The following is a 21,651-nucleotide window of genomic DNA, read 5'->3' as shown; positions in this document are numbered from 1 at the left end:
TCGGTCCCGCCCAGACGCCAGCTATCTCCGCCCATCTTGTCCGCACCGCGGCCCCGCAGGCTTGGATCCATCTCCGCCCCGCCCCGCCCCGCCCCGCCCCGCCCCCTCCTTGCTCGGCGCTCCGCCGGGTTTTGTTGGTGCGCCCTCACTTCCGTAAATGGGAGCATTTGTAGCCAATCAAATCCCTTCTCCTCCAGCACCACCCAATAGGTATGCTCGGAGGCGGGGTCTCTGTGGATCCCGCCTCCGAAGGCCCAGGTGGAGAAAGGGATTGGGCGACGCGAGGGGTGGGGCTTGTGGAGGTTTGTGGAGGAAGATGGCGGCCGTCCGCGGGTTATCTCTAACGGCCGCGGCGCTGAGGGCGGTCGCTCCCTGGGCAAGGGGCAGGTAACAAGCCTACGACAGCACCTGGGAAGGGTGTTAGGTTCTGCGCCTCCAGAACTAAGGGGGGGAATTAGGGCCTGCGGGAGGCGAGGGTTTGGCGTGAGGCTGTCCAGGTGGAGGTCGTCAGATTTGCCGTGAGGCTGTTCAGGTAGAAGTCACCAGGTGCCCCTCTGCTCCCGGGCTCATCCTCCTCCCTTGTGCAGCAGGCTCCTCGCGGCCTCTCGCGGACCTCAGGCTCGTCGGGAAGCGTCGTCCTCCAGCCCCGAGGCCGGCGAAGAGCAGATCCACCTCACCGCCAGCTGTGTCCAGGTAGGAGGCCCGACGCGGGGCGGCGGTACCGGGGAGAGGGCCAGGAGTGCAGGGACTTCCCCCTTGGCCCACCTTTCTTGCCTGGCATTCTTGCCTGGCATTCTTGATCCCCCCTTTTGGCATTCTTGATCCCCGTTTTTGCATTTCAGAGACTTCTGGAAATCACCGAAGGGTCAGAATTCCTAAGGCTGGAGGTGGAGGGAGGTGGATGCTCCGGATTCCAATACAAATTTTCACTGGATACAGTTATCAACCCCGACGACAGGCAAGAAGGAAGGGGTGGGTCCTCAGAGAATGTGTGGGAGGGATAAAGGTGCACGTTTATTTCAAATTTAAAAGGTTTGCTAAGAACGCCTAACACCACCCTTCACACATAGTGGGAATACAGTGAAGATTTGTTATCATGATTCAGAGTACCTATGTTATAGGAGGAAAGTTGGCCTGCCTAAGTCCGTAGTGTAGAGTCAGGCTGGACTGGATTCCAGGCCTAAATCCCTAAACATTTACCAGTATTATTCCATTGACTCTTTTTGCCTCAGAGAAAAGCAGCACCTGTTAGATAATAAGGAATGCTTCTCCTGTATTTGGAAAAACAGGATGTGCACCCCAGGGCTCAGAGGGTGTTATGGTTTTGGTGTTTATGATAGTCATTAATGTCTTCCTCCTGTCTTTTTCAGGGTATTTGAACAGGGTGGGGCAAGAGTGGTGGTTGACTCTGATAGCTTGGCCTTCGTGAAAGGGGCCCAGGTGGACTTCAGCCAAGAACTGATCCGAAGCTCATTTCAAGTGTTGAACAATCCTCAAGCGCAGCAAGGCTGCTCCTGTGGATCATCCTTCTCTATCAAACTTTGATGCTGTGCTCGCTTTGGCAGCACATATACAAACTTTGATGTGATGACAGGTGACCCAGAGATTGCTACCACTTGTACCAATCTGAGGAACCTGGGATTGCTTCCCCATTACTTTCAAGGGGAAAGGCCTTATTGTTGCAGAATTGGTTTTATTTATGCAATTAGAGAGTGTTTGGGGGCAGCATACCCTACCTTTGCCCTAGTAAGGCATAATGCAAGAACCAAAGGCAAGGGAGCCCTGCATCTGCTTTATGTTGCGAATCTGCGTTTTTTGTTTGTTTGATGTTATTCATTTGAGAGAGAGAGAAGGAGCAGGGGAAGGGGCAGAAGCAGACTCCCCACTGAGCAGGGAGCCCAATGTGGGGCTGGATCCTGGGACTCCAGGACCATGACCTGAGCCGAAGGCAGTTATTTAACCGACTGAGACACCCAGGTGCCCCAGGTTTTTGTTTTTTTTTTTTTTAGATTTTATTTATTTGAGAGAGCAAGAGGGGGGGCGCAGGACAGAGGGAAAGGGAGAAGCAGACTCCCCACTGAGTAGAGAGCCTGAAGCAGGGCTTGATTCCAGGACCCTGAGATCATGACCCGAGCTGAAGGCAGACGCTTAACCAGTTGAGCCACCCAGGTGCCCCTGTTGTGAATCTGCTTTATGTTGTTGGCTCAAAGCGGGGGGCCTCTTAGTCAATGTCCAGATCTTACCTTGTGGAATCGTACTCTTCAGTTATGTGATTGATAGTGACTAGTGGTATGTGAACTGTAGGTGTCCCACCCACCCTTAGTTTGTGTGGGAATGTCGACAGATTACAAGGGATTAGGAGAAAACAGGTTTAGGAGTAAGAGATTAGGAAGGGCTACTAAAGTAGGTGTCCAAGAAGAACTTTGTAACTTTTCTAACTTCTAAGAATTGAAACCTTCTGTTTTCAGTCTTCTGTTATAAAGCACTGAGAGGAGCGTTGACGTTTGGCAGGAGCATCCTATATAGAGAAGTGGGCAACACTGATTGTATGGTGTAGCCCTCCCTTAAATGCTGGCTGAGCGTGGATAGCATGCCGCTGGTAGTGTGCAGGACCTAACATTGTCCACTGCAACATAATTAACGGTTTTGCATGTTTGTGTCAAAGGCAGGAAATTCCTCTACTTTTCTAGGTATCTAGCAGTGGTGTTTATGATTGCTCTTTTAAAATCCCTGTTTGCCATTTCTCCACAGCAATGCTACAGGGCTGTTTAAAGGAGTTTGCTTTAGGAAGTTTTGAAATAATTATGTGGCTTTAATTGTCAGATAAATATATATAAAGAAGGGAGCATTTAAGCAGTCTATGGCCAAAGCTGTATTTAAAAATATTTTATTTTTTTGGAAAGGTAATACACATGGTACAAAATTCAAAAAGACACAAAAGGGGATACAGTGAAAAGTCTTCCAATCCTGTACCCATCCACCCTGTCACCCCCCCCCATAAACCACTGTTGTTTCTAAGAATTTACCCTATAGGTATAATCCCATAGATATAATGTGAAATAACATATACACAAGAATATTCATTATAGCATTACTTATAATAGCAAGAGATAGGAAACAATGGAAATGTCCATCAATAGGGGACTGACTAAATAAATTATGATTTATCCATTCAGTGGAATAGTATACAATTATAGAATGAGACAGTTCTTTATGTGCAAGTCTGGATTAAGTGAAAAAAGCAAAGTGCAGAACAGCAGGCATAGGATGCTATTTCTGTTTTTGATACAAAGAAATATGTGTATGTGAATGAAGTTTTTCTGGGTGAGCAGGAAGGCGAGGGTTGGGAGGAGGCGTAGCGCCAGTGGGTATATGGAAGAGTGGTAAGAAGTTCTCTGAACCATGGGGTGTAAGGCAGAGTGACGAGGATGAGGCCAGCAGATACCCAGTTGTCTTCCCCCTTTCTTTAGACAACTAGCAGCACATGGTCCACTTTGTTACACAGCCTTCTTTCCCTGCTTAGTCTATTTTGGATTTCTTCTCAAGGTATTAAGAGCCTTTTTTTTTTTTTTTTCATTTTTAGGCCTCCGTAGTAGCAACTAATTGCTTCTAATCTTTTGCTGTTACAAGTAATGCTATAATAAATAACCTCTTACACGTGTTCACATTTGGTGAGAATATATCTGAAGGTTAAATTCCTAGAAGAGTCAAAGAGTAAGTGCTTTTATAATTTCGAAAGACATTGCCATATTATCCTCTTCAGAAGTTGTGTCAGTTTAAGCCCCTGTCAGCTGTGTATGTGAGTCCCTCTTTCAGCAGATGCTTGCCAACTAGGAGTCTTAACAAACTTCTGATCTTTGCCAATCTGAGAGTTTTAAAAGTGTGTCTCGTGTGGTTTTAACTCGCATTTTTTTTGTTTTGAATATTTTCATATGTGTAAGAACTACATATTTTTGTCTGCTGAAAACATCTCAACTAGTATAGTGACGTAGAGCAAATTGTTTGAACTCTGCGTGTCTCCATTTCCTCATCTATAAATTGGGAATAAAAATAGTAGGATTGCTGGATGATTAAATGAAATTTGTGTTGAGCACTCAATATAGTGCCTGGCACATAACAAGCATTCAATAAGTTATTATGGGGTGGCTGACAATTAGAGCAGCAGGTAGGACAGGACAGATTAATAGTATCCATCTCCATGTCTTCAGGCACATCTTGTTCATTTACATTGCCTTTCATCAGACAAATGCAAAGGCAGAGCTTTCCTTGTCTTAGAAGAGTAAAGAATCTTTTCCCATTGGATCCTAATCATAGGCTGTCGGCAGAGCTGGCAAAAGGATAGGCACAGCCTCATGTCTAATATTTAGACTTAGCCAACAGGGTAAAAAAATTTGGTTTAATATGAAATAAAAACAAAAACAGGAGCCCAAATGTACGTTTCTTTATTCCACCATGGTTCTAAACTCCTAGCTGGCCAAGGATGGAGTGGGTCTCTCCTTATAAACTGAGAGGGATGCCAGATGCCATTTTTGAAAGAAAGACATCAAGGGCTTCTGAGTAGAGAGAAGAAACAACATGGGAAATCTGGCTTCCCCTAAACCAGACTACACTGTATTTCACAAGCTAGAAAACAGACCCCTTTATTTTTAGTACCTCAAACTGGTATCCACAAAAGGAGAGCCCAGGACAGGTTTGTGTCCTGTAAGAAGCGGTGTGTATTTAATACAGGTCTTCGGAGGTGGGCCCCCGGCCTGTGGCAGGCTTGCTGTGGTTGGTGCACGGGAGCTGCCGCGGGTAGATTGCGAATGTTTACCCAAAGCTACTGAACATTTTCTTTAGCCTTGTTGAAAGCCTTGGCTCCCCCTTTCTTATCACCTCCCCATATTTTTCATATTGCCCTCTTGCTGCGTTCTCCGTCTCCGTGCTCCCCTTCATTTGCGTCTCTCACACTCAGCAAGCTACAATCAGTCTTGCTCCTCTGAGATGAGGAGATCTCCTGCCCCTGCCTGGGGCCGTAGAACTGCTACAGGATGGACAGGTGGCAAAATCTGGCCCAGAGAGATTGGTTGAGGTGATGGTTCTTGGGAGGAGGCCTTGGAGTCACTCCCCAAACGTCCCCCAATCCTTTTTTGCTCAAGAGATACTGAAGGACCATACCTGGGCAGATGTAACCTCTGACCCAGTTGTGGAATCATCAGGATGTTATGTGGATCGTGACTGGGAAAGGGTGTCAGCAATGTGAGGCCGAACGACCTTGCAGGTTTGCACAGCTTGAGGGGGTGGATGAGGGCCATCCTTTGGTAAGCATCCCATAGCAAGGCCAGGACAGGTGGCAGACTGATCCTCACGGCCAGTGGCTGAAGCATTAAAGCATTTGGTGGTGTTTTAGCCAAGCAAGGGCATGGCAGCATGAAGGCAGTGATAGAAGCTCACAGCCAGGGCCTAAGCTGGGAGAGCTGAAAAGCAGGCAGGGCTGGCTGGGAGGCTGGGCTGCAGGGCCTTCTGCCTGCTTCTTCACGGTGTCTTCCCAGCTAGGAAAGCCTCCTCTAGGCCCCTGCCTGTGGCTGGGGCCCATTTCCAGGTAGCTGTCCACACCGACCCCTCACTGCTACTCCTTGGCAGTGCAGTGTGGGGGGCCTGCCTCGGCCACATAACCTGGGGAGCAGTGGCAGCGGTAGGAGCCCTCGGTGTTCTCGCAGTGACCATGGGCACAGAGTGCCGCAGGCCCGTTCAAGTCATCACACTCATTCACATCTAAGAGGAAGGGAGGGAAGAGAGCACTGTAGGGAGCCCGGGTCCCTCTGCTGCTGTGGCCACTAAGCTCTGGCCCCTGCCCAGCAGTGGAATCCTGCACGTGGCAGCCGGAAGCCGAAGTCACTGCCCAAAACTAAGCTTCTCAGAGACACAGAGCAGGTGGTAGTGAACCCATGCTGTGCCCCTGAGAGTGACCGTGCTCCCCTGTCCCTTTCCTCTGCCTAGGAATCTCCATGAAAGGGTTTTCTGTACCCAGCAGGAGACCTTCCTTTGGCACGCTCTCGCGGCTTGGCCTGGCTCCAGACGCCACACTAGGGGGCAGCAGTGGGTTTCCCCAGCCACCCTAAGTTCAGTCCTGTATTTCTAACTGAGCAGTGGGGCTGGTCTGACCTTTCCACCTGGAGCCATCAGGGTCCTCCTGCTCCCTGGGCGTTGCCACTCAGATCAACACTTACCCACACACGCCATGTGGGCCATGTCCAGCTGGAAGCCCTCAAAGCAGTCACAGGTGTAGCCCTCCCTCACGCGCACACAGCGGCCATTCTCACAGCCGTTCAGGACGCCGCATTCCTCTGCCTGCAGCCCTTCGAAGCCGGCCTGGTGCTCTGGTAGGAGGGAGTCAGAGAAGGAAGCTGAGGCCTTGCACCCGACCCTGGGGCCCTCACCCTCCACCACGAAGGGCTGCTCCTGTTGAACTCCTAAGGTCAGGGTTGGGAGGATCTGAACGCCTCACGGAAAGCTGCTGAAATAAAAGGCTGTACCCTTAAGAAATAAGTATGTGTCATCACTTACGGTGGCAGAGACATGCTGTGCTTTAAATGTCAGCTCCAGGAAGGCTGAGACTCACTACTTTCACAGTGCCAGGGCTCCGGAGCAAGTGGGTGTCTACAGTTTTGGTTTTGTTGTGGTTGGTGGTGGTTAAAATCTTTGTATAGTTTTTTTGCGGGGAGGAGATTGGCAGCAAGAGGGGATTACCCTCACTCAACGCAAAGCGGAACCTAGGGATCTGCTTGAATCTCTCCTTTCTAAGCAGCTCCCAACCCCTGAGAAAGACCCGGCCCCTAATCCCCGCGCAGCCTTAGTCTGACGCAGGGGCTGTGCTCGCGGCAGCTACGTCTGTCGCACAGGTGCCAGGCCGGGCTTCTTAGCATCCCAGTCCTGCATGCTGGGGTCATTGCCACCAACAAACCGAGTCACCAGAGCAGGCCTTTAAAAGTGATTAGAAATCCTTAACGCACATTTCAGGTGACAAGTGTGAGCTCGTAGAGCAGGTTATTCTGCACACTGAGTGGCGTGGAGGGAGAAACACAGAGCGGAGTGTACCTGCTTTCCCTTGTTCTCTCAGCTCCCTCAGGGAAGCTTTTGAGGTCGAGGTGGTGTCCTGTACCTCTTTGTGTCCCCTGTGCCAGTTTATCAGAGAGAGTTGTTAGGGTCTGAGCCGGGCATTTGGAGTTGGCCCTTGAGTGACCTGAGAGGGCTCGGTGGGTCTTCCCTCTGCGGCCCTGCCCTGCCGGCAGTGATTAGTAGGTAGAGGAGGCAGGAGAGAAACCGCTGCGGGGCCCACAGCTTCCCCATGTGGGCGGCAACACAGACCTGGCCCGCTGGCCACGTAGTGGGGCTGGAGGTCCGAGGGCTGCAGGGGTGACTCAAGAACTGGTGTGTGGTCCCCGGTGCGGCTGGCTGTGTTGGGGAAGGGTGGCTCTGGGATGGTGTCCTCAGGGCCCAGGTAGTTGTAGAAGGGGGCCCCATCGGGGCCGTAGAGGCTGTAGTGCAGGTCCTCGGGCCCAGGGCCGTACTCATAGCCTGGCCGGAAGTGGACCCCCGCCTCCCGCTCCGCTTCAATCCGGGCCACGTTGCACAGCTGAGCATAGACCTCTGTCAGGGAGGAGGGAGACAGAAGCTGCCAAGTTCCTGCTAGCTAAAGCCTGGTGTGCTGTCCCCCGGCTCACTGCCCGGGGAGAGGGAACATGCTGGGACTGGTCCGCTCCGGGAGCTCCCGGCTGTACTCTTTCCCCCCCGCCCCCCCTTTTGTCCCCGAGCAGTAGGGATGGAAGACAGGGCCACACTCTGCTTGCTCTACTTCTAAATCCCTCCCTCCAAGGTGAGAGCATCCCCTTCCCTAGGGCCCCTCCCTCTGAGCAGGCACGGGTCACCCTTCTCACCGGAGCTCCTGGGGGGGCAGAGGGCACACTGCTGGCTCCAGGCCTCGCCGTCCTGGCAGCAGCATTCCGTGTAGGTGGTGCGGCGCCCGTGCAGGGCTTGGCTGCACACGTAGTTGGTGACTCTTTTCCAGCAGATGTCCGTGTGGATGTCGTGGTCAGGCAGGTCCTCTGGTGGCACAGGGCCCAGGGGCACGTGAGCCCTCCCAGCCCAGAGCCAGTCCCCCTGCCGCCCTACCGCTCCAGGCCTACTGACCAGCGCTCCCGGTGCTGTTCACGCAGCGCTGCTGGCTGAGGTCCAGGGTGAGGGGGGGGCTGCAGAAGCAGTGGAAAGAGCCTTCGGTGTTCACACACTCACCATTCTCACAGGCCATGGCCTGGCACTCGTCGTGATCTGGGGTGGCAGAAAGAAGGAAGGAATGTGTGGGGCAGTACCAAGGCAGCTTGCCCACGGACCGTCTTCGTGGAAGGAGGTTTTCTGGTAACTGATAATGAAGAGTAGCACCCTGCTTCCCCCTCACCCCCTGACCCAGCCCAGGCTGCGAGGCGCCTCCCCAGGGATGCCTTTCCGACAGGGGCTCACATGCAAGCCCTGACAGCGCCACGGCTCCCCTCCCGTCCGGCCCGCCGGCTGCATCAGGAACCGCCAGCACTGATGGGGCCCGGGAGGGGTGGTGTGCGTCCTCACCCTCGCACTTCCTGAGGACGGCGTTGTAGTGGTAGCCGGGGTTGCACAAGCAGATGTAGCCAGGCACCGTGTTGAGGCACCGGCCGTTCTGGCAGAGACCAGGCCCAAACATCACACACTCCTCTGCATCTGTGGGAGGGCAGAGACGATGGGAGGAGCTGGACGAAGCAGAACTTAAGACGAGGGGCTCCAAAGCCAGGCTCCCTGGGTGGGAATCCTGGCGCGGCCACTTGCTAGTCCGGTGACTTTGGGCAACTGAGTTCTCCTTGCCTCCGTTTCCTACCTGAAAAATGTGGCTACTATGACTTAACCTCTTATCGCTCTTATGAAGATTAAAAGGTTAATATAGGTAAGTGCTTACATAGTGCTTGGCACATAGCAAGCACTTAAGGAAAGCCACTTCTGTTTCTATTCTATTTCCGTCTCCAGCTTCAGGATTAGGGCACCGAAGGGCTCATAGCTGAACTACCCACCTTGAGTGTGGGTTCTCCGAAGTTTCTGGCTTTGTAAGTGGGGCCAGGGGGATAAGCAGCTGTCTCTGTACAGAAGTACTCCCCACCCTGACCCTGTGCCCCATGACTGGGTTAGTCATGGCGTCATGGTTTGTTCTGGAGGGTTCAGCCTTGGGGGAGCAGAGGAACCGAGGTCGGGTTATATGGACACCTCCAGGAGGGACTCAGGGCAGACCTTTCAGCTGCAAATCTGCAGGTAGTCAGCCCTGGGACGGGAACGAGGGAAGCGACCTGGGAGGGGCTGCATGCAGAACTTCTCCCGGGAGCCTCCCGGAGGACCAGGGTGGGCCCCCGCAAGTGAGCGGAGTTTGGGGAGGAGGGTCTCTAGGGAGGTTACCTGTGTACGTGGTCTGTCCAAACATCCAGGCTCCGTCCACGGGGATGTAGCCTTTACCACTAGGGCAGATCTCACTGAATTCAACTGTGCAGGGAGGCATCCAAGCTTAGAGGCAGAAGGGCTCTGCCCCCCTTCCTCTCTCCCCTTCTTCCAGATTCACTGTACAGAGCTGACACTGAGCATCTGGGACCCTTGGGGGCCTTACCTGAGTCCTCAGCTGGGCAGAGGTCACAGGCATCCCCCCAGCTGGCACCCTGGGTGCAGCAGCACTCGGCCCGGGTGGTGTTCCGGCCCAGAAGGCTGGAGCAGGGCAGCTGGCCGTTCTGCCCGGAGAAGCATTCCATGCGGATGGGGCCTGGGGCGCGGTCCCCTGGCGGGGCCTCAGGAATACTCTGACCTGCGTGTGATAGATGCCCTGTATCACTGTCTGTCCCTGGCCCTCTGGGGCACCCTAGCTTTTGAATTTATTTTCATGGTTTTACGTTTATATAGTACTTCACAGTGTACAGCATGCTTTTACCTGTATCGTCTCACTCGATGCTCTTGACAGCATTATATTATCAGCCCCCTTTTGCACGTGAGGCAGTTGAGGCTGAGAGAAGCTACGTGACTTGCCACGGCCACCAGCTATTAAGTGGCACTGACCCCAGTTCTTCTGGTGCCCAAACCCCTACTCTTTCTGGAATAGCTCCCTGCCGCCCCCAGTACAGGAGGTGCCCAGTCCGTGGCCTACCATATGGGCAGCCCCTCCATTCCTCAGCCCGCACTGTACCCCAGCCCCTCCCACCTTTCCTTGTTCCAGGTCTTGCTTTCATTTCCCCCAAGTCAGAGGAGGCCATCTGAGTCCTAGGCCACCCTGGGGTGAGAGGCTGAACCCAACAGCTCTGGGGTGGAGCGGGCAGGAGAGAGTGAGGCTCAGCTCAGCTTCATGGCCTCCCTCACCGAAGGGCTCCCTGGGGTCACTCTGAGGCTCAATCTGAGATCCCTAGGCACCGTAAGTTGGCATCCGTTCTTCCTGAGCCCCCTGTAGGGTTGTCACAGCCCCGAGCCTCCAGGACATTCCCTGACCTGGGACAGGCGTCCTCTTGTCTTGACGTTTGCCCTACTCTGACTCCTCACTGTGTTCTACTCCAGTCCTAAGGAGCACCCTTGCGCACATGGCCCTGGGCCTGGCCCAGGCTCCCTCTCAGTAGCCGGAGCAGTGGAAGCGCTCTGTAAGCCGCAGAGCGCTCATGCGTAATGACGGCGTAGAGTATGGGGCGTGCTCACCTCCAGCCACCCGCGGGCGACAGTGGCCCTCCTGAGCGTCGTACTCCTCCAGGTCGCTGGCACAGAGGCACAGGAAGGAGCCCTCCACGTTCTCACAGAGCGCCGCCCCACACACCGCCAGCATGAGCTCACACTCATTCACGTCTGCCAGGCACGAGGACAGGCTTGGGGGTGGAGAAGACGCAGCCCATGTCCCCCCGGCCCTCTGCCTCCAGCCCAGTGGGCGGATCCTCCTCTCATCCCCTCAAAAGAAACCGGCTAGGTCTCAGGGGAAGAGCAGAAGGGAGTTAGCAGGAAGGAGGAACAGATGAACAGAGAGCATCAGAAGGGAGAGGCGAGAAGGGTGGCAGAAAAGGGTCACTAAAGGGACCAAGAGGAAGGGTCCCTCCCTCCGTGCACATTCTCCCAGCGTGCCTCTGGAGGCCGTGAGGGCTCTGGAGAAGGGCGGTGCGCCTTCACTACTGTGCTCGCTCTCCCTGCCGGTAGAACATGGCCAGCCTTCTCCTACCGAGCTGGTCAGGGTGCCCGCTGCGGGGTGGAGCTAACTCACCCTTCCTTGCCCACTCTCTGAGGACCTCTTATGGAGCCGTGTGACCTTGAACATTCCCTTCCCTGGCCCCGAGCCTGGCTAGCCTGCAGGCTTCTCACCAACACAGTCCCAGCCGGAGGACGAAGTCTCGAAGCCCTGGTCACAGAGGCAGCGGAAGGAGCCGTCGGTGTTGTCACAGAAGCCGTGGCTCCCACACAAGGTGTCGTTGGCACACTCATCTATGTCTGTGGGACAGTGGGGGCCAGAGTGTAGGGTGCACTCTTGCTCTATTTGCTGGGAATACTTGGTCTATTGACATCAAGGTCTGTGAAAAGTGACTTCTAAACACAGGACAAGAACGCTCTAACATTACCGTTCCTCTTCAATTTCTGTGCAAGCCCTGCTGTATGGAAAACACGCAGCTTCAAACCGCTACAAAAATGGAGTCCTCGGGACAAAGGTGTTTCTAGTTGGATGCGTGAAAAATAGGTGTCCTCCACCCTCCCCGTTCCTGCTCACCGATGCAGTCTCCAGCTGGAGCCATGTGGAAGCCAGGCTGGCAGCCCAGGACACAGCGGTAGGAGCCAGGGCTGTTCTCACACCTCCAGGCCCCACATGCCGAGTCTCCATAGTCCTCACACTCGTCAACATCTGCTCCCAGCGCCAAGAGAGGGGACAGAAATGGGCAGGTCACTGCTCTGGTCCCACCTCCTTGGCATTACAAGGTCATGTCCCACAGCCTTCGGGGTCCTTGATCTGTTACAAATTACCGTGCTCATCTCAACTCCAAAACAAGTTCAGGATCATTTCTCCTGACCCAGCAGGGATGATTGTCTAGGTAGAGAACTATATGGGATTTAGGAAAGCACTGAGCTCCTAGCTGCCTGCAACACCCTTTCCCCCAGCCCCTTCTCCCTGTAGCAGAGTACTTTATGATTCTCTTTTTATATAAAACCTTCACCAAAGTGTACTGCAGAAAATTGTCTTCATATCTGTCTGCCTTGCTCAATTTCAACACTATCCATAACTATTTGTCCTAGCAAAAGACATTGAACCTAGCAGGGGTTTAATGTCTACTGAATCAATTTGGCTTTAAAAACTAGACTGTGTGCTCTGCTAGCACAAGGATTATAATTATCTTCATTTTGTCATCTTTGGATAGGCCCCGAGTCAGCCGAGGCTCAATAAATGCATTATCCATTGGATGATTAATCTGTGGGAAGTGCTCTGCTTCCTGCAAGCTGCAGTGCCTGGTCCTGGGGAGCTGAGGACCAGGCAGGGGTGGGGGTGGGCAGATGTGAGGCAGCACCCTATCCACGCCCCCTGGAGCCCTTACCCACACACTCCCCACTCTCTGGGGAGGGCTGGAAGCCGGCCTCACACAGACAGCTGAAGGAGCCCTCGGTGTTGACACAGTGTCCTCCCAGACACCGGTCCGTGACTGCACATTCGTCCACATCTAGAATAGAGCCCCCTGTCAGCAGACCCAGCCACAGGGCCCGGGGGCCCGAAGCAGCCCAGAGGACAGCCGGAGAGGGGCTTGGGGCTAGAAGATCTGAGGAAGTGTCCTGAGCTGGAAGCCAGAGGCCAGGCTGCGGGGAGGAGCCCTGGAACTGAGGCACTATCAAGGGCAGAAGGATGACACCCAAAGGGTTCAGAGGGCGCCTGTCTGTCGTAGACATGGCGGAGAGGCCCTGTTGAAAGACTCTGAGTGCCTTCCTGACACCTGGCTCCCTGTCATCGCTCAGCCTCCCATCTCCCCTCCCTGGGTGGGGCTGGGAGCACCGTATTTCAGTCTAGACATAGCCTCCGGCAGCCCCTGCTGCTGGCAAGTGGACATGGCCCAGCTGGCTTCTCACCCTGGCAGCTGGTGCCCCCCTCTGCGCTGGCGAAGCCTGGTGCACAGAGACAGAAGAAGGACCCGTGGCTGTTGAGGCACTCGCCACGGGGTGCGCAGTACTCCTCTCCCACACACTCGTCCACGTCTGCAAGGAGAAGGCAGGCAGTGGTGTCTCCCAGGCGTGTTGCCACCTCCCCCGACCCCCACTCATGGCCCACAGTCCCCGATGGGCATGCGGAGCCACTCACCCTCACACACGGTGCCATTGGTCAGCTGGAAGCCCGGGGCGCACAGGCACTGGTAGGAGCCAGCCGTGTTCTTGCACTCGCCTCCCCGGCAGCTGCTCCGGAAGTCTTCACACTCATCCACATCTACAGGGTCACACGGGGAGCAAGGCAGCCTGTGGCGGCACCTCCCAGGGACAGGAGGCAACGGGGAGGTCTCCAGAGGGTCTGTGCCCTGCCTGCGGAGTCCGGACCCGGAGGGGCGTCATCCCCTTGTAAAGCGGCACAGCTGGGGAGGGGGCCTCCGGGAGCAGCGTGACTGCAGCTCCTTCCACTTCTGCCTGGAGAAGCCCAGCTGGCCTTCTCCAGCTGCCCACACGGTGCCCTTGGGGACACTCAGCCTCTCCCCGAAGCCCTGGCCTAGGGTGGCCAAACCCACTGCCCTTACCGTGGCTGAGACAGCTCAGATTTTACGGAGAAGCGATGGGAAAACAAATGAGAAACCAATGAAGGAAACAGATGCCGAGAACCGGAGAAGGTCACAGAAACTACGTTCTTGAAGTAGGTCTACGGATTGCCTGGGACAGGCCGATGTTATCCAAAATCTGCTCCCAGCTCCCACCCTGACAAAGAACCCAGGAGGCTGCGTGTGGAACAAACTCCCCTGCAGCTTGCGATCCGGTGGCTCACTGGCCCCTAGACCCAGACTGGCAGCCGTCTTTCCAACCCCTGTTGAGGGACGGGTGAGGATAGGTGTCCTTCAGATGCCATCCAAGGTGGACAGAGCGGCCCCTGGCCCGGAAGCAGTCCCTGCTGTGTCTGGTCACTCCCTTCTCTAAGGGTGGTGGGTTAGTCTCCGGCACCCCATCGGTGCTCCCCTTCCTCATGGTGGCGGGGGGAAGGGGGCTCTCACCTTCACAGGTGTGGCCCAGGGTGCTGGGCCGGTAGCCCGCCTCGCAGTCCCTGCAGGAGAAGGAGCCGGCCGTGTTGGTGCAGACTCCTGAGGGGCACACTCCCGGGAAGGCGCACTCATCTAGGTCTGTGGCAGACGGCCAGCCAGTCACCTGGGGGGCCCGGGAGGGCTCCCTCTACCCGGCCAGGCAGGAAGCTCCCCACACCTCTGGCCTCCCTCTCTGAGCTTGTAGGCCTTTCTCCGGGCCCCTGGGGAGAGGCAGGCCCTGGCTGTGGGCCTTCTGTGGGGCAACCCTGGTCCCCCTTTCCTCAGAATGCTCTGGGGGCAGCTCTGCCGTCAGCTTCCCTCTTGTCTCTGTGACTCCCTTTTTTCCCTCCTGTCCTCACCTCCAAACTTGGGGATGATGACAACAGACGCTCTCCTTGGGGCCAAGTCTATTTCTAGGGTCCTCTAGTCTAGCCTGGAGACCCTCAGCAGCAGCCCAAAGCTGGGGGATGAACAGAGGAATCTTTGGGAGGTAAGAAGGCCTATATCCTTGGTCCCCCTCCGCCAGCTGCTCCCCGGGGTCACCTTCACAGGCAGTGCCATCCTCGTTCACCCAGTAGCCACTCTCGCAGGCCGAGCAGCTGAAGGAGCCCTCCGTGTTGAGGCACAGGCCCGTGGGGCACGAGGCCCGGCTGGCACACTCATCGACATCTGAAACAGGCCAGTGAGTTCTGTGTGGGGCTCTGCAGGACAGACGTGGCAGGACAGCCGGAGACTGACAGGTCGGCAGGGGTAAGGCGAGGGATGGGTCTTGGCAGGATGTGTGGCTGGGTCAGCATGGTTAGGGATGCGCGCGCAGGGCTGGATTAGGAGTGAGTGTGCAGAGGGAAGGAGCTGCAGGCCAATTTGCCTGCAGAGGAAGGTGCTTTAGCATCTCTGTACCTTGGCAGCCCTTCTCATCTGAGGTGACCTTGTAGCCCTGCTCACAAGAGCATTTAAAGGAGCCCTCCAGGTTGATGCACTTTCCATGGGCGCAGACCCCGGAGGTCAGACACTCATTTATATCTGTGGGAGAGAAGTCCAAGATGGCGGGCGGGCCTCCTGTCCTTCGTGCAGTCCCCATTGTCAGGCTTAGGGCATCTTAATGATGAGGCCAGGGAATCAGCACTCAGAGGGGGCATAGGCCACCCTGGGAAGGCGCTGAGGTCGTTCCTGCTCCTGGCCACCCCCCCTACCTAGGAAGGGCAGGGTGCCCTTCCCGCCTGAGCCCACTGCAGCTCTATCTAGTAACACGTAGCACTCCGCATATGTCCTAGAAAAGGGAGCCAGGTCTCCCAGCCTTGGGGCTGGTTTGGCCCATCTGAGGACACCCGGAATGACATGTCCTAGACCCTTGACTTACCGTACAGTAGATCTAAACCTTTCTGGCCTCCTACTGGCCAGCCAAACTGGTATGATTCCATGTTCCCAGCCCAACAACCAGCTTCAGTACATGAGTGGGCAATGCAGAGAGAGGCCAGTCTATGCCTGGGTGGTTGAGTGGCAGTCTCAAGGGCCTGGGAAATGCCTGCCCTCCCCAGAGCCTCAAAGCATCTATTCACAATTCAGTCCCTCCCGGCATTCTGAACCCTGGGCCCTTCTTCCTGCAGGGACTGAGGGGAAAGAACATTCCTTCTATGGCTGACATGCAGCCCCCTCTGGGGGGAGAAGAGCACCCCTGTTGGTGAGGTGTTGCTGTTTAGACATTGCTGTAGAGATGCCGAAGGCCCCTCCTGCCCGGGAACCACAGCAGGACTTGGCTGCGAGCGCACACCACCAGAGTTAGCCTCTTCCTAAGATTCTTGGCAACTCACTCTACCCAGCAGGATCCGGCCACAAAAGCTTCTGGGACCTTGGGCTGTAGCTCCGGGATGGACATGGCCAAGGAGCCAAAGGGGCCCCCGCCCAAGCCGATTCAGAGGGCAGAGCAGCAGTCACCCAAGCACACCCATCTCATGGCCAACGTCATGTGGGAACCCAGCCAGGTCAGGGAGGACAGTGGCCTCCACGCCACTTCCCTCTGCCCGTCTCTTTCCCTCCCTGTGTGTGGGCTCAACCGGAGGTCCCAAGGCCACACAGCCCTCTCAGTGCCTTGGCGAGCGGCCCTCACCTACACAGCTCCCGCTCTGGCCCTGGTAGCCCTCCTCACAGGCAAGGCAAGTGTAGGATCCGGGGGAGTTGACGCATCTCCCGTCGGGGCAGGTGCCAGGGTGACGGCATTCGTCGATATCTGCAAAATAACATCCCCTCCCTTGGTGATCCCTGGGAGCCACAGCACAGGGGTAGTTCTGTGAGGAAGCCAATCCTTGACCCTGCCCTTGGTCGGGGAGAGGGAGGGATGCCAGGTTCTGTCCAGACGGAAACTAGGAAAAAGTGAGTGCCGTCCAGTGTTTCCAGCTCCACCTCCCACCCACTGTCCCGGACAAAAGAGAGAGATAGAAGAACTTTAGAAAGGGAGGCTCCCTGGGTGGGGCAAGAGGCCATGGTCACCATCAGCCCTGGGAGGGTGGGAGAGCTCTGCTTTGTGAACTGGACCGCTGGGAAGGGCCTTCAGAGCTGCCTGGGTGAATCCTGTTCTTCTACATAACCGGGATGGCGCACGCTTTTCCCCGAGGCCCCAGAACGGATCACCAGCTGGGCAATGGAGGCAAAATAGGCTTTCCTGCAGCAGGAGAGGGGGACTGAGGATGACCCTCCAATCTCGGGAAAACCAGCCCTGAGGCCGATGCGGAGTCACGGGTGGAGGCTGGCAAGGCTTCTTGGCTGGAGAGACTTTTGTTCCAGCTGAGAACCATGTAGGGCTCCCAGCACTCACTCTGGTGAGGTCCAGAAGAGAGTCAGAAAGGGTGAGCCTGGGCACCAATCAGACAAACAGGGGAAGAGGGGACCCGAGGAGGGAGAGGAGCAGCCAGTCCTGGGAGAAGGACAGCAAGGAAGAGGACAGAGGTCTTGCTCCCAGAGACTTCTTCCTGGTGCCACCTGGCATATCCGGAAGTCCATCACTCAGGGCACACAGGGGACTTGCTCTGAGTTAGGGAGGTCACAGCGCAGGGCTTGAACTCCGGGTTGGGACTGCAGGAGGACGTGATGTGCCTCGGGCTCAGTGTTGAGGCTCCCAGTCCCTATTTGTGACAGATTGACTGAGCTCCAGAGGAAACAAGAGGATTTATTCTTCCTAAAAGGGTAATTGTCACTCTCCTGGAGGAAGTCCACCGGCTTATGCAGATTCAGGAGCCCTCCTGCCCAAGAGGAAGACCTACTTAGCACCCATGGAGGGAATGCAGGAGGCAGGGCCAAGGGTCAGAACACAGACTTTCCGCAAAGGGACGAAAGCCAGCAGCTGTTGTCACAGAACAGGACACGGGCCCTGAAGTGAAGAGTGAAAATGAGTCTCCCTTGAGGTTGTTTGTTCTGCAGAAGTCAGGCCACATCAAAGCCCTCTGTCCCAGGGAACCGGGACCCTCTCAAGGCCAAAATTTCACCCCAAGGGTCCAGAAGAGGAAGATATACACAGGGCAGGTGGTTGTTCAGGCGGGTATCTGCAAGGAGATACCCAGAACCCCTAGGCAATCTTGGGGACACTGAGATAAGGCTCATCTCTACAAAGAGGGTAGCCAAGAGCCCTTGGGTGGGCTGTGGTGGCACTAGGCTAACCTATTCTAAGGGTTTCTGTAAAGACAGAGATGGAGAGAATGAGACAGAGGAGGGGGATTGAAGGGTCTAGGACCACTGACTTTGGCCGTCCAGGAGAGAGCAGCCAACACCATGGCCTCGGGGCCTTGGCTGAGGTACAGGAGGAAGATGGGCAAAGCCATTGGGAATGATAAGTAATCCCTGCTTCAGGAGATAAAGAGGCAGAGGTGAGGACCCTTTTCTAGGACTACTCTGAGAAAAATGAAGTCTTTGGATCTCTCCTGCAGGGATCAGGCAGTGTAGGAAGGAGATTAGATTTAGCAGGAGCAAAGAGCCCTGATGTCTGGCCTGCCCCAATCGTTCTGGGCACATTCGTGGAGGTGGTGCACAAAGTGTCTTACGCTGGGCATTAGGAGACTCGTGGTACTGATGGTGTTCACTAAGTATTCCAGCTCTCCCCTTGCTGGGCCAGGGTGGGCTTGTGCCCCCTGGTTCTTTGTGGTTGGGTGGGATCAGGGCCTTAGTGCTGGCTCATGAGCTATGAAGTGTGTCATTTATGGACCAAAGCATAATCGTGAACCACTCTGAAGAGTGCTCTTCCTTTCTTCCATGGAGACTGGCCACATTCAAGACACTGGCTATTCCTTTCGGCGAGTTCTAGAGTCAGGAAATGTGGGGCACGATCCTCAGCTGACCCACGATGGACACGTGGCATTGGTCAGATATAAACTTGCTGCGTTCTAAGTCATGAAGGTTGGGGTTGCTCATTAATGCAGCATAACCTAGTCTGTCCTGGCACCCCACTGCTGGCTTCCTTCCTCAGACCAGAGCCCCGCCGGCGATTACTGCATGCGAGAGGTCGGTCAGCATGTGGGAGAGGGAAGGCTCTCCCAGATGGGAGTGGATGTCAGAGCCATCTGCCACGCCCTTCGAAAGGAGCCAGATAAAGATTCCAGATGAAGTAGACTCCACTTCTCACCGGTCTGTGTTAAGGGCACAGATTCTGATGTCACTAGCTTTCCTGAGGCTGTTCTACCAACCTGGTATGTGGACTGGAGCCAGATTGTTCTGCAATATTAGTCTAGGATTTGAATTTTATTTTATTTTATTTTTTTAAAAGGTTTTTATTTATTTATTTGACAGAGAGAGAGAGCAGGGCAGGCAGAGGGAAAGGGAGAAGCAGGCTCCCCGCCGAGCAGGGAGCCCGATGCGGGACTCGATCCCAGGACCCTGGGATCATGACCTGAGCTGAAGGCAGACGCTTAACGACTGAGCCACCCAGACATCCCATAGGATTTGAATTTTAATCTAAGATTACCATATATTTTGGTAGGCCTTGGTAACCGGGGGCAGGAGCTATCTGTCTTACTTATCGCTGTATTTTCCTAGCCCGTGGCTGGGACACAGGTGGCCCTCAACATATGTTGCTCACCAAAGAATGAGGCCATGGGACTAAAACTTCATACCCTCTTGCTGTGAGGTTGCTGAAGAGACCCCAGGAGACCCAGGGAAACAGGCGCCCCGGAGCCAGCTTGCCAACCAGCTCTGCACCCTGGGAAGATCCTGGAGCCTTTGCATGGGGAAATGTAAGGGTCCCCATTTCGGCTCCTTGTGAGAGCACGGGGTGGGAGTGGGAGGGCGCTCCGGGGCCAGAAGCTCGGGAGAATTTGGATGTGGTTGGGGCACAGGAAAGGCCTGGCAGTCTGCAAGGGGTCTAACCCCTTTCCATGGGAACCCAGAGTCTTGGTATGACAGAAATGCCACTGAGACTTTGGATGGGCCACTGTCCAGAACATTTGGGCCTTCCACCAGAGACTTTGAGTTGAAATGGAGAGAGTGGTTTCTCAGTTGGAGCGAGAAGAAAGAGGGAGAGGAAATTGACCAGGCTCCCGGGGTGATGGCTGGGTTTGTGGTTCCTGATGGAAACCTTGGAGGAGTTTGCAGGCTACACCAGGCTGTCTTTCAGCAGCCTGAGTGTCTGCCCGGGGCCAGAAACCCACCCTGACCTCCCAGCCGAGGGGCGCGTCTGGAACTTTTCCTCCGGGAGGGAAGGGGACGATCCAGAGTCATGGACTGGAGCATGGGGGGAGTCTAGAGGTAAAAAAGAATGGGGTCCTCACATAGAAATGCCACCCCCTGTGCACTGCAGGTCTTGTCATATGTATTGGCTTATTTGGTCCTCACAAGGGCCTCTGAGATGGGCATTACGGTTTGCATTTTCAGATGTTAAGACAAGAGCCAATCCCAGGCCCGTCTCTACCAGAGCCTGTGCCTGTAACATGGACTGGTTAGTATAAATCTGGTCTTTTTAATGTCCTGGTATTTTCTTGGTTCATCTCCTTTAGTTTTGCTTTTTTTTTTTTTTTTAAATAAAGTCTAATGTCAAATTTGTCATGTTGTCATGCTTAAACGAGGTAATCTATCAAGTCCTCGCACAGCTCCTGGCACGTAGAATACACCCAGCAAAAGCTAACTCCCTCACTCTCCATTCTCCTGGAAAATGCCGGGCTTTCTGACTCCATCATGCCATGAGGACAAAGAGAGTGCATTTTGGCTTTGATTGTGCGTAGGCCAGGGTATTAAAGGGAGAACTCCAAGAGGGAGGCATTGAGAGGAGAAGGTGACCCCCGGGGAATGCAGATAGAGAGCTGTCTGTCCTCCACCCCCAGCCACCTCTCCCCTTTGCTAAGACCTTCTAGGACTCCAGACTTGGCTTCCTTGGTAATGGCATTGGAAAGGGGCACTGTCCCTTCGTAAGGTATTTACCTCCAGGACCCTGTGAAACCAGGGCAAGTCCCAGCCTGGAAGAACCTGGAGGCTGGCAGGCGGCTAGTCCTAAACTTGGGTCAAGGGCAGGATTTCTTTCCAGAGAGAGCCTTGCTTTACCCCCCTTCATTCCTATCTCGGCCAGTCTTAGCACATAACGCAGGCCTCTTGCAAGCATTTGACACCCCAGCCTGGCAAGGAGGGGGTGGCCGCAGAGCTGCCAGGAGCTGGCATGATAGCGGCCTCCAGCCAGCCTGTGAGGAGACCACTTGGCAATGTCACGGCCGCCTTTTGGCAGGGCCTGGGAAATGGAGCAACGATCGGGGCTCGCGCATTCATTCTTTACTCATTTACTCATTCAGCTAGCATTTGCTAGCATTTGTCCAATGCAGGACATTTCTCAGGTGTCTGCACATGAGTCATCTAAGGATAGGGTCCAGCCCCGAGGAGCTCATAGCCTAACAAGCTTTAGCAAGTAGGCCAGGGCTGCACCCCAAGCTCCTCCCAGAGAGACCAACTTCTCCTCTGTCATATAGGAGAGCGGTAGAACTCAAGGCAAGGGGAAGGGTTGTATAGAGGGATGTTCCGGGGTCTCACGTATATAACATTGGTTGTGCTCCCCTGCTTTGGGGGGCAGACAGGACACCAAAATATCGCTGAGGGGATGGAAGGCCTCATGAATTCCCAGACAGGTCTCTGTCCACAGGAGTGAGCTCAGCATCAACGGGCCCAGTCGGAGACAAGCTGGAAGGTGAGGTGGGGGCAGACAGCGCCCCGGGGAGGGACCAAGAGGTGGTGGGGTGGCTGGCTGCCCTCCCTCATCTCATTTCTCACCTTGACAGTGTCCCTTCCTGACCATGATGTAGCCCTGGTCACACTGGCAGTGGTACGAGCCCTCCGTGTTGGTGCATCGTCCCCCGCGGCACACCCCTGGCTGCTCACACTCGTCTATGTCTGTGAACACACAGAAAAGTCCTGAGTTGGGCCAGCCCTGCAGGGAGGC

At 55.0% G+C, this 21,651-nt stretch overlaps 2 protein-coding genes across 7 annotated transcripts in view; one reads left to right on the top strand and one right to left on the bottom strand.

The window, feature by feature from the left end:
- Positions 1-270: 270 nt before the first annotated feature.
- ISCA2 (iron-sulfur cluster assembly 2) lies at positions 271-4,431 on the top strand. Of its 3 annotated transcripts, none has more exons than XM_031041756.2 (4): positions 271-387; positions 588-693; positions 843-958; positions 1,371-4,431. In XM_031041756.2, exons 1-4 carry the CDS (start codon positions 317-319, stop codon positions 1,543-1,545), a joined length of 468 nt encoding a protein of 155 aa, XP_030897616.1. In that variant the 5' UTR covers positions 271-316; the 3' UTR covers positions 1,546-4,431. The 3 variants fall into 3 exon arrangements, 2 of the variants coding, with proteins under 2 accessions (XP_030897616.1, XP_006745710.1); XM_006745647.3 differs by having other exon boundaries at positions 283-387; positions 591-693; XR_014148356.1 differs by having other exon boundaries at positions 290-387; positions 843-972; positions 1,371-1,498.
- LTBP2 (latent transforming growth factor beta binding protein 2) overlaps positions 2,872-21,651 on the bottom strand; it is a 103,017-nt gene continuing 84,237 nt past the window's right edge. Inside the window, exons 18-36 of one of the 4 annotated variants that reach the window (XM_081830241.1) lie at positions 21,483-21,602; positions 16,360-16,479; positions 15,153-15,275; positions 14,796-14,921; positions 14,226-14,351; positions 13,337-13,459; positions 13,108-13,233; positions 12,585-12,707; positions 11,768-11,899; positions 11,368-11,493; positions 10,720-10,863; positions 9,656-9,847; positions 9,451-9,534; positions 8,602-8,730; positions 8,170-8,307; positions 7,917-8,084; positions 7,348-7,629; positions 6,210-6,359; positions 2,872-5,754 (exon numbers count right to left, since the gene is read on the bottom strand). In XM_081830241.1, coding sequence (XP_081686367.1) covers positions 5,609-5,754; positions 6,210-6,359; positions 7,348-7,629; positions 7,917-8,084; positions 8,170-8,307; positions 8,602-8,730; positions 9,451-9,534; positions 9,656-9,847; positions 10,720-10,863; positions 11,368-11,493; positions 11,768-11,899; positions 12,585-12,707; positions 13,108-13,233; positions 13,337-13,459; positions 14,226-14,351; positions 14,796-14,921; positions 15,153-15,275; positions 16,360-16,479; positions 21,483-21,602 — 2,678 coding nt within the window. In that variant the 3' untranslated portion in view covers positions 2,872-5,608. The remainder of the gene's footprint in view (positions 5,755-6,209; positions 6,360-7,347; positions 7,630-7,916; positions 8,085-8,169; positions 8,308-8,601; positions 8,731-9,450; positions 9,535-9,655; positions 9,848-10,719; positions 10,864-11,367; positions 11,494-11,767; positions 11,900-12,584; positions 12,708-13,107; positions 13,234-13,336; positions 13,460-14,225; positions 14,352-14,795; positions 14,922-15,152; positions 15,276-16,359; positions 16,480-21,482; positions 21,603-21,651) is intronic. The other 3 variants (XM_081830243.1, XM_081830244.1, XM_081830242.1) reach the window with 3 other exon arrangements.

The sequence above is a fragment of the Leptonychotes weddellii genome, chromosome 9 (assembly GCF_054177405.1).
Source record: "Leptonychotes weddellii isolate Sample4059 chromosome 9, ASM5417740v2, whole genome shotgun sequence".
In the NCBI taxonomy this organism is placed as follows: Eukaryota; Metazoa; Chordata; class Mammalia; order Carnivora; family Phocidae; genus Leptonychotes; species Leptonychotes weddellii.
The sequence above is the reverse complement of the archived record's forward strand: the minus strand, read 5'-3'. Positions and strand labels throughout refer to the sequence as shown.